General features: G+C 43.5%; 1 protein-coding gene and 1 long non-coding RNA gene across 2 annotated transcripts; one reads left to right on the top strand and one right to left on the bottom strand.

The window, feature by feature from the left end:
* Nucleotides 1-911: 911 nt before the first annotated feature.
* Nucleotides 912-9,977, bottom strand: NPTX2 (neuronal pentraxin 2). The gene is made up of 5 exons (XM_064390057.1): nucleotides 9,397-9,977; nucleotides 7,805-8,021; nucleotides 4,417-4,661; nucleotides 2,714-2,893; nucleotides 912-1,542 (listed from the first exon to the last, which is right to left on the bottom strand). Exons 1-5 carry the CDS (start codon nucleotides 9,847-9,849, stop codon nucleotides 1,315-1,317), a joined length of 1,323 nt encoding a protein of 440 aa, XP_064246127.1. The 5' UTR covers nucleotides 9,850-9,977; the 3' UTR covers nucleotides 912-1,314.
* Nucleotides 9,978-10,177: 200 nt separating this feature from the next.
* LOC135281373 (uncharacterized) lies at nucleotides 10,178-11,740 on the top strand. The gene is made up of 2 exons (XR_010348032.1): nucleotides 10,178-10,322; nucleotides 11,080-11,740. It is a non-coding gene; the product is annotated as an uncharacterized LOC135281373 (long non-coding RNA).
* The last annotated feature ends 3,065 nt before the right edge of the window (nucleotides 11,741-14,805 follow it).

The raw sequence follows: 14,805 nt of genomic DNA, 5'->3' as shown, positions 1-14,805 counted from the left end.
CCTACAAATGGGACTGTCACCATATTATTCTTACAATTCAAACATATGAAAAATAAAATATGATATTTAGCTTTATAAATTCCCCCTCCCCCCCTTTAAATCCTTTTTCTTTTAAATAACAAAAGTATTAACTCTTTCCCAGTACAGTGCATTTGCTATCTGCGAGCCACAAACCAAGAAGTCACACCAACGCCAAGGAAACAGCAACATTGTTTGCAAAATATTGAGAGAAAATGATAAAAAAATATAGTAGTCAGCCCAGTGCTTACAGAAGAGACAGTCAACAAGAATTGAAAAAGCAGCACATTTTCATATTACATAGGACCATTATAATAACATATAAACCAGTGCAGAAGACTTTTATGCTGGAAAAATATATACCAATTCTCAGCAAGCAGAAACTGAACTTTGGCACTTGCTCATAAAAAGGCCTTTCAAAGCAAAACAAAATGGAAATTCACTTAATCACAGCTTGTATATTTAAAAAAATAAAGACATTGACTGAAGCAAGGAAACAATAGAGAAAAGTGTACAAGCCAGGTCACTAGGAATTCAGTACATTCAGCCTACAGAAAATACAAGCACAATCTTTCATCCACCCACCTATGCTGGGATCCTGGCTAGCAAAGGACAGGCTTTGGGACAGAACCTCACCTGAAGCACCTCTGCTTCAATGGAGCTGTGCTGATGAAACAGCCCTTTCTTCAAATTGAACTGGTACAATGTGTCTCCAATGCATCACCTCTTTATCATAAAATAAGGATTTCTAATTGCAAATTAAGAAGCAAAAGCCTTGCACTCAGACAGTGGCTGTTCTGCTCTACCCATAGCTGCACCATAACCACTGCAGTGTAAGGATTAAGTGATTTCTTTTTTAAAAAGGGCTAAAAAAGAATGGCTTTGTTTTGAAGAGAAGACAATAGACTGGAAGGAAGGGTTCACATTTAGTCTGTTATTCCTGGTGCTGTCAGCACTGCACATTCTCAGGAACATGAGAGTGAAGTGTGCACACTGCTCTCCCTCCCTGCAGAAGAGCTGATGGTCTAAGCTCAGGCCCAACCAAAAGGGTTCTGCAGGCCAAAGCACATTTTTGGATCAGGCCACAAGAAAGCAAGGGCTGCTCTAGCTCCTTTCATAGCCAGGCTCAATGCCCCAAACTAGCAGCTATCTTTGCATTGAGGCAGTTTACTCTATTTTTTTTTTTATTCTTTCAAGGAGTTAAGACTGGGGAAGGGCAAGGGGAAAAAGAAGTGCTTTAGATTGCACAGAAGATTGTCCTACTAAAGGGGGCACTTGGATGGGAAGTGATCACAGCTACAAGTCAAGCAGACGCTCCTCACAGGTCTCCACAGGCCATTTAGTAGCACCTCCAAACACATCCACGTTGTTATCCACCCAGGGGATGATGTTGCCAGGCATGTTGATAGAGCAGTTGGCAATATTCATGATGTCTTCAGCTCTCAAGACCCTGTCCCATATATTGAACTGGCTCATCTCTCCAACAAAGGCTTGAGTTGCATCAAATCTTCCTCCTACTGTGTCCTTTGGGCACATGAGAGTTAGGATTAGATGAAGAAAACACCAAAATAACCTTCTCAAACTTGAAGTCCCTCCCTACCCAGCCCCACTGCTAGAGAGGGGTGCAGATTTTGGTCACAGAGGTGAACAAATTTGAGTTTCTACATTGAACAAGGCATTCAGTGACAAGCTCCAACCTGAACCGTGTCAAAGCAGCTGAGGGCAAACAGTGGTGACTGCAGAACACCACAAAAAGGCTGTACAAAACCAACCTTGCCCTCAAGCAGCAGAGCAGGAAGGCAGCTTTAAACTTTGAGGCTCATTTAAGAGCCACTGTGCAAGCTTAGCACAGGACAACTCCAGCAAGAACTGCAGAGATGTGTAAGGTTACCCTGAAAGCTTTATGGCTATAGATTAAACCATAACTGCAGCCCTTGCCCAGCTGTCTGCAGGGACTGTGAGATGTGATCCTTGGATCTAAATAGCCAGGCTTTGTCTGGTTGTAAATGAGTGATTCAAACTGCACTGCATAAGCCTGGAAGTGTTTGCTTGCTCCACTCACTACCCAAGGACAGAAATCACTCATTTTTGAGTGAATCCAGTCATTCCACTGACTTGGAACTGATAGCACAGGACAGAACCCAGCACAGTGCAGGCAGAGATAAAGGAAACCTGCCAGACACTCAGCAGTGAGCTGGAGCATCTGCTCTGCAGAGTGTATTAAGATATTGAACTTGTCATTCTGTCATTTATGTCATGCATAAGTATCTACTAAAATCAATATCAACACAAAACTAATTTTTCATTCCTCCAGCTGTGAACCTGGGAATCCTGAAAAAGGCTATTTCCTGCTACTTGTTACAATATTTGTTTTTTTTAGTAAATGTGTAATGTAAGTAGAGAAATAATGTGAAGCCAGGAGCCACACAATTCATGACTTATGAGATGTTAACTAGAAAGGCAAGCTTTTTTCAATATTCTAAAAGGACTTATTTTTAACCCAAACATGAATATTCTGAATATTTAATAAGTGAAACAAATGTACCAATGTGTGATTTCATTATTTGTTGTCTTGTTTCAGTCTGATACTGTGTATACAACAAGACCAAGTTTAACAGAGAAATTCTCACAGCTCTTGTTTGTTTGGGGAGTTTTGATTTTGTTTAAACCCTGGAACACCCTGTCATTCACTCACCTGCTCCTGACCCAGGATCAAGACACCTCCAGGCTTAATTGGATGCCAAGGAGCAAGATTCTCTCCAGTGCCAAGCTTCTCTCCATCCTGAAAAGCTTCCCACATTCCATCTCTGGTTGTCCATGTTATGCAGATATGATGCCATTTTCCATCACTGATGAAGAGAGGGAGCTGAGCAACCTAAAAAAACCAGAATAATTCATATGGCAATCCAAATCTAGCCATTCAAGCCCAACATGTAAAGAGGAATAGTATTTATCAGTCCTCAAAAGCAAGAACTTTATAGGGGCAAGAGTCAGTCCACATCCTACTTTGTAGGATTCCACAGAAACAAACTGATTTAGGCTGGAACACCCCTCCAAGACCACCAAGTGCAATCATTACCCCAGCACTGCCAAGGCCACACCTACACCTCTTATAAACACCTGCAGGGATGGTGGTTCCACCTCTGCCCTGTGCAGCCTGCTCTGTGCTGTGCAACCCTCTCGGTGAAGAAATTTCTCCTCATATCCAATTAAAACTTCCCTTGGCACAACTTGTATCCATTTCCTCCTTTTCTGTTGCCTGTTACTTGGGAGAAGAGGCCAACCCCCATCCTGCACATTAATCTGTAGCATCTGTTGTTTAAATCTCACTGCTGAGAGAGATTCCATCCAGTGCTCACATTAAGTTCCTCTTAAAATGTGGGGTTTGCCAGCTCCATTTGCAGTAACAACTGTGACAAATGGATCTGTCTGCTACCAAGAGAACTTGTGGGAACTGTTCCCTACACCTCACAATAAGGAGGAATTCTGCTCCTTTAGGAGTTTGATCTGAAAACCTTCTCAGGTCAACATCAAGAAAAAAGTGCAGTGGGCTATGGAGCAGCTGTGATGTGGAAGAAATAAAAGCCTCACAGAATATTGATATTACAGACATGATACTGAAGAGAAAAAAAAAGCTATTGCTAGAGATAAGCAGACCCAAGTTTGCTTCTCTTCCACAAACCATTAAAAATAATTGGTTATTGATCTGGGAGGATGATAGGACTGTTGAAAGTCCATAATCAGCCACAAGATAAACTACCTGAGTTGTGTAGCAAACACCTGATCCCTCAGAGAGCAGCGAGTTACCAGGAAACCTAACTGAAGGTGGGGAGAAAGGATACTGGTTTAATGACAAGTTTCAGTGTTTTCTTCAAGCTTGTCAGAAACCATCAATGGTATGAAGTAGCTGTACCTAAAGTCTGAAAATTGTCTTTAAACTGATGTTCAGTCACTAAGCATAACAAAACCAGACCATTATGTGTAGAACCTTTTGCTCTTGTTCTTCTGCAAAATTCATTTAACATCTGTAACTTCTATAATTAGACAGAAATACAAGCTTAGATCTCACAGGTCTTGCAATGCTGTGGCTTCAAATTTTAATTGTGTTTCATAAAACAAAAAAAAACCCAAGAAGCCAAGACCTGTTTGTAACTACAGACAACATAAGTGTGTGCACATGCAATGTCAAGTTGCTTGGTCTCAAAACACAAACATCTGTACAATTTAACTTCTGTTTCAAGAGCTTTTATGGACTTGCAATCAGCAAGTGGACAGCAGAGAAGCAGACAGCACCACCCCAAAGGCTTCTCAGAGGGAAGGAAGGAGTCAGTGCAAAGGCACCAAGGGGTCAGGCCCTGTTCTGGTTACACTGACAACAAAGAGCTCATCAAATCTCACCTTATCATTAATTAGCAGCTCAATTGGATTATTCCCCCACTCTATGAGGACAATTTCATTGGCTTGCCCAGGAACAGCATATGAGAACGGAGTGCCAATCCCAGGAGAAGCACTTGACCTCAGCCACAAGCACACAGTGAAAGCATAGAGCTCTGGCAGAGTCTTCTTGATCTTCCCATACAGGTAATTGGTGCGAAGAGGAAGGGAGACTTTGAACTCATCAGGTGACTTAAATGCACTGTTACCTGGAATCACATGGAGATAAAAAACCCCTTAACATGGAGCAAAACATGTATTGATAATTCAGGCTAAGACACAATTGATATTGATAATCTTGGGCTTTAATCACTTTAGAGAGGTACAGAAAAAAAAGTATATTGAAGTAGCATTACTGAATGTTGATTATGCTGCACACAAAAATGCAAATAGATTTGATCCACATTGTGATAATTATTTTGTTTATTTCTGCTCTTTTAGAGCAGAAGACTAGATGGTAGACAATCTCTTTCATTGCCTAGTTCATGGCTCCTCCCTATTTCAAACAATTCAAACTGGTTTAAGACATTTACTGTCAGTAAAATGGATTCTCTGCTATGCTCATTATTAAAGCATCACCGTGCTTTACAACCAGGATTTCTTTCCCTATTCTTGCTACACAAGCAGTATCTCTGTGTTAAGATCTCAGGCTGACACATTTTGAGCAGCAAATCTGCAATAAGCCTACACTGACATGTAAAGTCCAGAAAGCAGCTTCATTTGGTAGAACTGATTTCTGTCCCATCAGCTGAACAGGACAGGATCTGGAAAGTTCAAAGTGATCTGAATTAAAAATGTAATATCAAGCTATGAACTATGGAAAGGTTAGACATTTTATTTAATATAAAAGCAGAAATGATCATTTAGCTTTTTCTAAAAAGTGGTAAAAACCAGTGAGATATTCTAGACATACTTACAACATTGAGAACCTTTAAGACCAAAACTTCCTGAAATTGCAATACTCTGCACCATATAGTTGATTTAGATGCTCATAAGTAATACTGTAGAGTTATCAAGAAATAAATCCCACATTGTGCCACAAACTGAACCCCACAATTCTGTAGTAATGTCACCCTCAGCTTTTTAGCAGCCTGTTCTTCTGAGTCTCCCTCACTTCCTTTGCTCACATTCCTGAAACACATTCAATCCCCTTGCCAAACTTCACCCTCCAGTCCAAATGAAAAGCTGCTGTCACAAAAGTTTGTCACAATTCTCATATGTATTTTTTAAATCATTGGCATTCTCTCATTTCCCCTTCTCAGAAGCAACTGAAGTGTTTTGGCTGCATTTTTCACAGAATGAGGGGGTGGGAGAAGAAAAAGCTTCTCTTTGGCTTGAATCTGTCTAGAGGAACCTTAGAGACCTGAAATGTTCTAAATGGTAAGCAAATAAACACCAGGGTCTTAGGGTTAACACTGAACAAGTTCCATTAGGCTGCTACAACCAATCTCACATAGAAAAAACAGAAACATACCCCATTAAAAGAGCAATTATTTTTGGGCTAGATGGGCAAGAAATGCTGTTAATCCCTTTCAGAGATGGAGAAAATAAGTTGAGATGTAGTAAATGATCTCTTTGTTCCTCCAGCAAAGCTAGGAATCACACTGAAGTCCAGGCACTACTAACTGCAGGATTATAGCTCCTGCTTTTTCTCCTGCATCCTCTTCTGCTGCCAGTGGAGACAACCACTGCAGGAATTAACAGAAAACCTTGGGAACCACAACAGGTGTACAATTTTAAACTCTTCTGCCCCATTGGTAACTAAAACAGCTGTCAGATAAAACAGCTACAGATAAAATCCAAGGCTTACAGTGTCACCTCAAAGTTTTTTTTTCTTCTATTTAGCCTCAGGACAATGAAGAGTTTAAGACACTTTAGTTAATTGTAGGGAAGAAATGCTAAACAATACTGCATTTTAAATAAAAGTACAACAGAAATACTATTTTCAAATGAGACCAGATCAAATATTGTCTGTATTTAAAATACAAAAAAAAAAATAAAGTTCTTTCATCATTATTACCATCACTTTGATTTGGCAGAGGAACCAGGACAGCTAAGCTGTACAGTAATAGAGAGCAAATTGCACAAGTAAAAGAAAGGCTGTATCTTGGTTCCTGTCCCAAATTCTTCACTTCCCCAGAGACTTAAGACAGCCCTCACTCCCCACACAAAAAATAAAGGTGGGAACAGGTTATTTTTAGCCTAACTGAATTACACATTCTTGTTCTCCCACCACTCTCTCCTTCTGATATGAGTCACATCTTTCAGAGACAAGGACTATCTATACTTGACTCATAAGACATTAACAGGCCACTAATTCTCCATAACTTCAGTTGCAAGTTAGGCTCTATCTTGGCTCTCAGGAAATACTAAAAGGCAGAGCCTGTAGAAAACTATCTTCCTCCTTCTATTCTCCCCTCCTTCACTCTTTTTGGAAGAAAGAATAGATATAGCATTACACACAAGTCCATTAGGCTGCATTTCTAAATTCATGAGATAGGCATGTTTGCACCATTTGGAAGCCTTGTCCATTGAGCTGCTTTTAAGCAGAGAGTTCTTCACCTTGGAAAATCACTTAAGGACTGGGCAGTGATATTCACTGCAACTCCAGCCCTAGAGAGTCCACTCTGTACATACACACAGTCAATACAGAAAGAGCTCTGTGCTCACAGACATTCATAATTCAAATAAAGAGATTCTACTCAAGCAGAGAGATCTCAGTAATAATGAAGCCAAGAATCAGAATGAATGACTAGGATTACAAGAGTATCCCCCAGTGGACCATGTGTAATCTACTGTAAACTCTGAAGGCTCCAAGCTTAGAATACAGCATAATTCAAGCAGCTGCAGTTACCCAAAGTCATAACCAGTAACAAAAGGAAAGGGCACCATCAATACTTCCAAAGCAGCAGGAAACAAAGCTGGTATAAAATTCCATTCATTACATCAAAGGTAGTTGTGCCAATTAAATTTAGCCCATATGACTCTCAGTCCAAATAAAGGCAGCTCTACTCAGATGTATGCTTGACATTATGCAGCTATTTACACCCATGCCATACTTATCCCTATCTCCACTTGCCTCCTTCCCATCCCACAAACACTAAGAGTTTCATCCTAGCCACCCACACATGCCAAATTAAGAGACAGGAAGCCAAAGCCAGGCAACTGCCTGTCAAGCAAGAAGCCTGAGATAAAAGAAAAGGGAGAATCCAAGTATTTGCACTGTCACCTACTATTTAGTCCAGTACCTCAATGTCTTTCCCTCAAGGCCCACATTTAGTCTATTGCTGTGTAAGGAAGGAGTAAACAAAATTAACCAGGACTGGGGAGTGTTTAGATTCCGAGCAGTTACCTTTCTCTAACTCAGACACTCTTTCTAGCAGCGCATTCAAGGCCGTCTCTGTCTTCTGCCGGTGGGCTGAGGTCTCGTTGTGGAGCAGGGATTTCTCATCCTCCAGCTCGGCCACCTTGCTGAGGAGCTGGCGCTCCAGGTCCCCGAGGCGGCGCTGCAGCAGCTCCCGCAGCTCAGCGGGCAGGGCTGCGTACGACACGTTGGCTCGGAGCTGGTGCTTCAGGGCAAAACAAGGGGAGACACTGTCACTCCTGAAACACAAACTGGGAAATGAAGATGTGCTCCCGGCTCTAAGCAGGAAAGTAAGATCGTGGAGCTCTCCAGCAAGTATAGAAGAGGGATTGATTTTTAGCATTTGTCACAGTCGGTGCTTTTATCAGCTCTGTAGCTAAACAGGTCCCAAAACTAAAGGGCACTTTTGTTAGAGGCTTCCAGCACTTTATATGAAGGAGATTTTATACATTTAAGTTAAATAAAATCAATGTAATGAGCAGGTCTGATGTACTTCTATTATATGCATACATGTGGCACGATTTCTGCTTTACTTACTGTCAGTGACATGGCCAATGTAAGTAAACAGAAAAACTATCACTTCATTTTAGATTAAAAATTAAGCTACTTTGAAAGCAGATTTACCAAAGTCAGACACTCTTTAGAGCTATCTAACTATTAACCAGTGAAAGTATTCTTATTGAAACTGAACAAAGAGGCACCTCACACTCTCAAATAACACTGGTATCTTTAAGGATGCTAAAAAAACAACTTTTCCACCTACCATGTTGTTCTAGAGGAGTTTCTCTTCTACAGCACTAAAAAGAATGCTTCAGAAAGACAGCAATAGTAATAACAGGAGGGAATGAATACTATCAGCTCATTCAAAACTGCACTTGCAAAGCAGCACTCCCGGAACAGCCTTTTGGAAGTTACTCGCCAAGCTCACATCAGCACTGACTGCAGGACAGCAGCACACACATGTGAGGCTTTCAGGGTGTGAAAAGCAAAACACCAGCACAAATCCTGTGGGAATCCTCTCTATGAAGCATTGCATGAGCAGCACTCAAACCATGGGCACTGTCCAAAGGCTCATGGAAATCACTTAGGGGATTTGGTCCAAGCCCACCGATTTCTGTTCAGAGGCACACAGAATCGGGTTCTTTTCATTCTGTGTCAGCCCTGAGTGCATCATCTTATCTGCACCATCTGCCCAGCACAATCTCCTCATCACCACTGCTCTGTTCAGCACCATATGCCGAGGTCTTACTGCCCAAGACGTCAGCTCCGTACCTCGAAAAACCACATGAAGTCACATCCCCAGAAAGGGAGATTTACACATTATTAACACAGAAACTAAGCTGGTGACAAGCAGGGAAACCATAATCTCCCCCCACGCAGTGGGAGAACACGTTCAAGAGCAGCCCCTTAGGTATTTACCACTAAAGAGAGGAGATAAACAACCAAGAGAGCGCGACAAGCCGAACGCAGCCGCTCTCCCGCGGGCTGGGCCGGTTCGGATCCATCTCCGCACGGCTTCGGGCACCCCTCGTGCCCGGAGTGCCCGCCAGACGTGAGGCGGCCCCGCTGCCCGGCCCTACCTCCAGGCTCTCCAGCCGGTCCTTCAGGGTCTGCATGGTGCGGCTCAGCTGGTCGATGACCTGCGCCGGGTCCCGCGGCAGGTCGCCCATCGTGTCCTTGCCCTTGCCCACCTCGTTCTTCCACGCCCCCGCGGCGGACTTGCCGTCGGCGCCCTCGCAGCGGCTCAGCTTCCCGGTGAGCTCCCGGATGGCCTCCCGCTGGCTGCCGATGGTCTCCTTCTGCTGCAGGACGGTCTCCCGCAGCTGCAGCACCGTGGCTTTGAGCTCCTCCTCGGGGGGCAGCGCGCCGCCCTGCATGGGCACGGGGGGCAGCGGGCAGCCCGCGCCGGCGGCGTCCAGCGGCAGCGAGGTGCACACGAAGCGGCTACCCGGCGGGCTCTCCTGCTCGCCTGCCGGCGACCCCCGCCCGCCCGCAGCTACGGCGAGCAGGATCCCGGCGGCCACGAGCAGCATCCCGGCTGGCGAGCGGAGCGCCCGCTCGGCGGAGCGGCCGGGGCCGAGCCGCGGTGCCAGGAGCGGGTCCCGCCGCCCCGTCCCGTCCGCTCCGTCCCGTCCCGCTCCCCTCACGCCGCTCTCGCGCCCGCCGCCGGCCGCGGCTTTTATGGGCAGCGAGGGCGCGGGAGGCGGGGGCCGAGTCGCGCCGCGAGCGCTGGTTGGCTGCGAGCTGTGCTGACGTCACCGGGCCCGGGCCGAGCGGGCGCGGGACCGGGAGTGCTCCCGGACCGGGACCCGCACCCGCACCCGCGGCGGGGCCGCTCCGTCTCCCCGTGCCCAGCCCGACGCTCCCGTGTGTCCGCTGACACCCCTTGTCCCTTGTCCCCGCAGCGGCCCCCTCCACCCAGCTCGGTGGTCTCTGCCGACCCCGCTCCGGCTTGTCAGTGTCTTTCCGCTATGGAGCGGGTCAGAAGCGGACCCAGCACCTCGAGGTGAGCCGAGCAGTGCGGGGCACAGGGATTGTCCCTTCCGCTCCACACTGCTGCTACGGCCGGCCCGGAGCGGCTCTCTGGGCTAGGAGATGATGCCGTCAGAAAAACGGGAACGGTGCAAGCCGTGCAGCAGGTTCACACTGACTGTGGGGGAAAAGAGACTGGGACATGTTACTCATTAGAGTAATTCCATAATTCTATTGTCGGACCATAATCCCATTGCGGTTTCAGCCCTATTGTTTATGGTATCCAATGTTTTTAATGCTGATTCTCTTATTGAGTTACTTTAAATTTATAATCCGTGAAGGCTTTTATATTTTCCAAGTGACATGCAAACACCCAACAGTTCTTAAAAACTTCTCGTGGATATGCAATAAAAACTCTTACCTCCGCTGGAAAAACTGAGAAACAATTTCCTTATGCATCAGCAGAGGCTGCTCTTAGGACTCCCAAATCTTTGAGTAGAACTTCAGATTTTTAGAAAGTTTGTATATAGAGATGAAAGACATTTTACCATAGAGTAAGTAGCTCCTACACTAATTATTCACTGTATTATGAAATACATAACGTTTTAAATAATAACAAATAAAAATATAGAATAAAGAACATGTAATTGAAAATAATTTTAGCTTTTTTTTTTTTTTCCAGTCAGCAAGAGAATTGCTTTGTTACATGATGAATTAACAAGTTTCCAGGAGTTTGTACCACAGGGACAGTGAAATCTGATGGTTTCATGGAGTCTGGTTTATTTTTTCAGGTCTTCTAGCAATGTCCTGTTTAAAGCCACACGAGTCAAAGGCGACAGCAGGCACTGTTCAGCCAGATGCTTGAGATGCAGCTCCTGCTGCTTATTCAAGGGGAGAGAACACCGGGGGCAGGCAGAGTTCAAAATGCAACCAGAAGCTCCGATTTCTGTCTGAACTCCCTTTGTCTGGAAACCAGGTCCCAGGAGACTGTGCTGCTTCCTGCATGAATGGAACGTACCCACTCGAGGGCAGAGGCTCTGACTAATGCCTGGGCAGACATTTACCTCCCCTCAGAACCAGCAGCACATCGTGTCTCCATCACCTGGCTGATTAAAATTCTGGGTGCTGCAGTGAGGAGCACCATGCAAGCACACCAGGAACATCTTCACCTGTCAACACGGGGTCTTTCCAGTCCACATAGGTCAAGGAAATATTAAAGCTTGCACAGAATAATGTACCAGAATTATTGCTCTACAAGTAAGATTAATCAGTCCCATTGCAGCTCATTTCTCCCAAATTTCATGTGAAGCTGTATGAAAAAAGTAATAAAATAATTGTAAAATGTTGGATTTAGCCTGTAGGAAAACAGTAGTCAATTGCTTTAATACAGCTTGATCCTACCCTTTGTAACATGAATTATGATGGCATCCTGGGCAAATAACCTCACATTACTTCAACATAAACTTCAAACTCCTGCTCTTGATTTTAAAAGCCACTTTACAATTCAGAGCTGATCCCAAACAGCTTTTGACTGAGTGCATGACAGTGATAGAGGCTTTGCATCCTTTTAAATTCAAGCAATGTATACCTTGAAGGCTTTGCTTAATTATAGATAGATTTTTGTCATGATCTCTTATTCAGACAAGCTGAAGAGTAACACAAGCAGCAGCAAGCAATAAACATCTGACTTTCAGGGTTCTGTAAGGTATATGATGGTAAATTGCTCATGACAACAAAAGTATTGTCCTTTATTACTCTACTGTTTCTTCTTGACAGGGGAGGTCAGTAAAACAGGAAAGAATCCCAATAAAGACACTCAGAAATGTCAGTTACCACACAGTGGGGTATAAATGTGGAGGACACAGGGAAAGACAGGTATTATCCATTGTGCTTCTTAATATCCTCAATATTTTGCTAGGGTGCTTCGGTGCTTTCAGAATAAAAAGGAGATGATTGCCCTGCTCTGCTCTGTGCTGGTACAGCCTCACCTCCAGTCCTGTGTGTGTTTTTGGGCACCACAATATAAAAAAGACATCAAAGTAATAGGGAGTGTCCAAAGGAGGCCTGGAGGATGGGGAAGGGTCTGCAGGGGAGGCTGTATGAGAAACTGCTGAGGACCCTTGGTCTGCTCAGCCTGGAGGAGACTCGGGGGAGACCTCAGTGTGGTCTTCAACCCTCCAGAGGGGCAGCTCCAGTCTCTGCTCCCTGTGACAGGGACAGGACCCACGGGAATGGCTGGAGCTGGATCAGGGGAGGGTTTGGCTGGATAGTAGGGAAAAAAATTTCCCCCCGAGGGTGTTTGGCACTGGAACAGGCTCCCAGGGCAATGGTCACAGCAGCAGCCTGACAGAGCTCAAGGAGCACTTGGACAAAGCTCTGAGGGCCAGGGTGGGATTTAGGGAATTGTAAGGGCTGTCCTGTGCAGGGCCAGGATGGATTTCCATCATCCCTGTGGGTCCTTTCCAGCTCAGGATACTCTATGATTCTATGACTCTGTGAACCCAAACAACACTAATTACCCCATTTTACCCTACGTGCCGATTCTAAGACCTAAATTTAACACAGGTAATAATTTATTGAAACACTTCTTGTGACTGTAGGCAGTGTTTTTTCATGTTGAAGGTCATATAAATCTTCATTTTGAGAGACTGGCATGCAGCAGTACATTATCATAAATAATAAATCATTAAAATTCCAAGAAAGTCTATCATTTTTACATCAATACATCGCATACTAAAGCATAAGCTAGCTGAATACTTGATCACTCAAGATAATTTAAAATAAAAATGGGTTTTTTTCCTTATGACCAAGATGATCAGTTCACAGGCACTGTGATGATATTTCACTGTAGGATAAAAGTGGATTGGGTTAGAGGGGGAAGCACAGAGAGCACAGGCAACTTACAGTTGCATTTGAGAGCTTTTTGAAACTTCTGGCTCTGTGGCTGTCAGGCAGCCTAGTGTGTCAGCAGCCACCAGAATGGATTTTTAATTTTTAATTTAACTTTGACAGTTTCTATTGCCTTCAAAAGAGCTTTATTCTCTTTGGAAGCAGCTCTTGTATGCTAGCTGCTGTTTGTCTTTGATGCCTAACTGGAGTGTCTAACACCACAACTTCAGTGTCTGTGTAAAATGCATTGGGATTCTCAATAATATAAAGGGTTTGTGTTTAGGATGAAGGTCTGGAATTCAGGGGATCTGACACAAACCTTTGTTCACACCTGTCCAGCCACTTTCGCTAAAACAATTGTGCAAAAACTTCTAAATAAATTAGGAGACTGTGCCTTCTTTTTAAGGTGTAGCTTAAGCACATGAAAGGCAGTGTACAAGTGACTTCAGATGAAAAATTGGCTTGCTTTTTTTTTTTTTTTTTTTTTGATACTTTAGGTTTGTTCCACTCATTTTTATCTAGATGTTCAGTGAAATATTGGCCTACAATATCTGGAAGGCCTGACTTAGCTAGACCTACAGATACAGGTTTAGCTCCTCTTCATAGGTGATTTAGAAATTCAGCTCTTACTGTAATGGGAGTTAAGCATTTAACTAGATAAGAAAATTTTCAAAAGTGCCAGCCGTCCAACTTTGTCAGTAAGAAGGGATATTTGAAAAAAAGGTCTAATTTCTCTACAGCTCCTTAGCATTTCTCAGATTATAAACCCACACCAGGCAAAATTTGTCTATTCCTCTATGTCTGTGCATCACAATGGGGCCCGATGCTTATTATTTGTATCAGAGCAGTGTTTATATCAGCTAGGTTATATTTATTTATTTATTTATTCCATTTTCTTCTAAGAAAATGCTACTTGTGCTGCCATTTACATATTCCAAAAGGTGAAAAAATAAATATTTAATTTGTGCAATCCTTTAAGTATGTATCACTGTCAAAATAGATCAATCTACTTCCATCACAAGTTTAGCTATTTACTCTATTACCTATAATACTATTCACCAGCAATGAAGCCTGAAATTATGCAATTTTTTCAGTATTTTCTCATTATGTTTGCTGAAGTAATCAGATATGATCTGACTCTATATTTATTCTTTACTGTCTGGTTCTAACTGCATAAAAGTCCCCTGGCTACTGATTAGAGAGGTGCCACAAAACTGAACTCCAACATTTTTAAGCATGTTCCAAGAAACTTGGTGCCTGGCAAATGTTACTACCAGGAAATTTAGGAGGAAGAGAGGCAATTAACCAGTTTCAGGAAAAGATATGAAACTCTGGTTTGCCTGCAGAAGCTAAAAGTCACAGCATCCAGGAATATTGCTGGAATATCAAATTTCCATCGATCTGAATAAATTCAGGATTTCTATAGATCACTTAAATGATTCACCACTTTTCTGAGAATCATTAATTTACATGATCTTCCTCCTAGCAGAAGACCACAAAACTCACAGAAAAAACTAACGTTTTTTGAATCAGAGAGATTCACTGCAGGAACTTTCAAAGCACATCAGGTACTTAAAAGAGAGCTTAGTGCCTCCAGCATTCCCACATGCTGCTGGTGGCTAAAGGAC

The sequence above is a fragment of the Passer domesticus genome, chromosome 15, assembly GCF_036417665.1.
Source record: "Passer domesticus isolate bPasDom1 chromosome 15, bPasDom1.hap1, whole genome shotgun sequence".
In the NCBI taxonomy this organism is placed as follows: Eukaryota; Metazoa; Chordata; class Aves; order Passeriformes; family Passeridae; genus Passer; species Passer domesticus.
The sequence above is the reverse complement of the archived record's forward strand: the minus strand, read 5'-3'. Positions and strand labels throughout refer to the sequence as shown.

Bases quoted from the DNA above. Each gene is read 5' to 3' on its own strand.
- NPTX2 (XM_064390057.1), bottom strand. From the start codon at position 9,849: ATGCTGCTCGTGGCCGCCGGGATCCTGCTCGCCGTAGCTGCGGGCGGG. The intron at 2,894-4,416 runs GTGAGATTTGAT...TGGTTTTTTTAG, and splicing joins AGCTGCTAATTAATGATAAG to GTTGCTCAGCTCCCTCTCTT. The intron at 1,543-2,713 runs GTGAGTGAATGA...ATGTGCCCAAAG, and splicing joins TGATCCTGGGTCAGGAGCAG to GACACAGTAGGAGGAAGATT.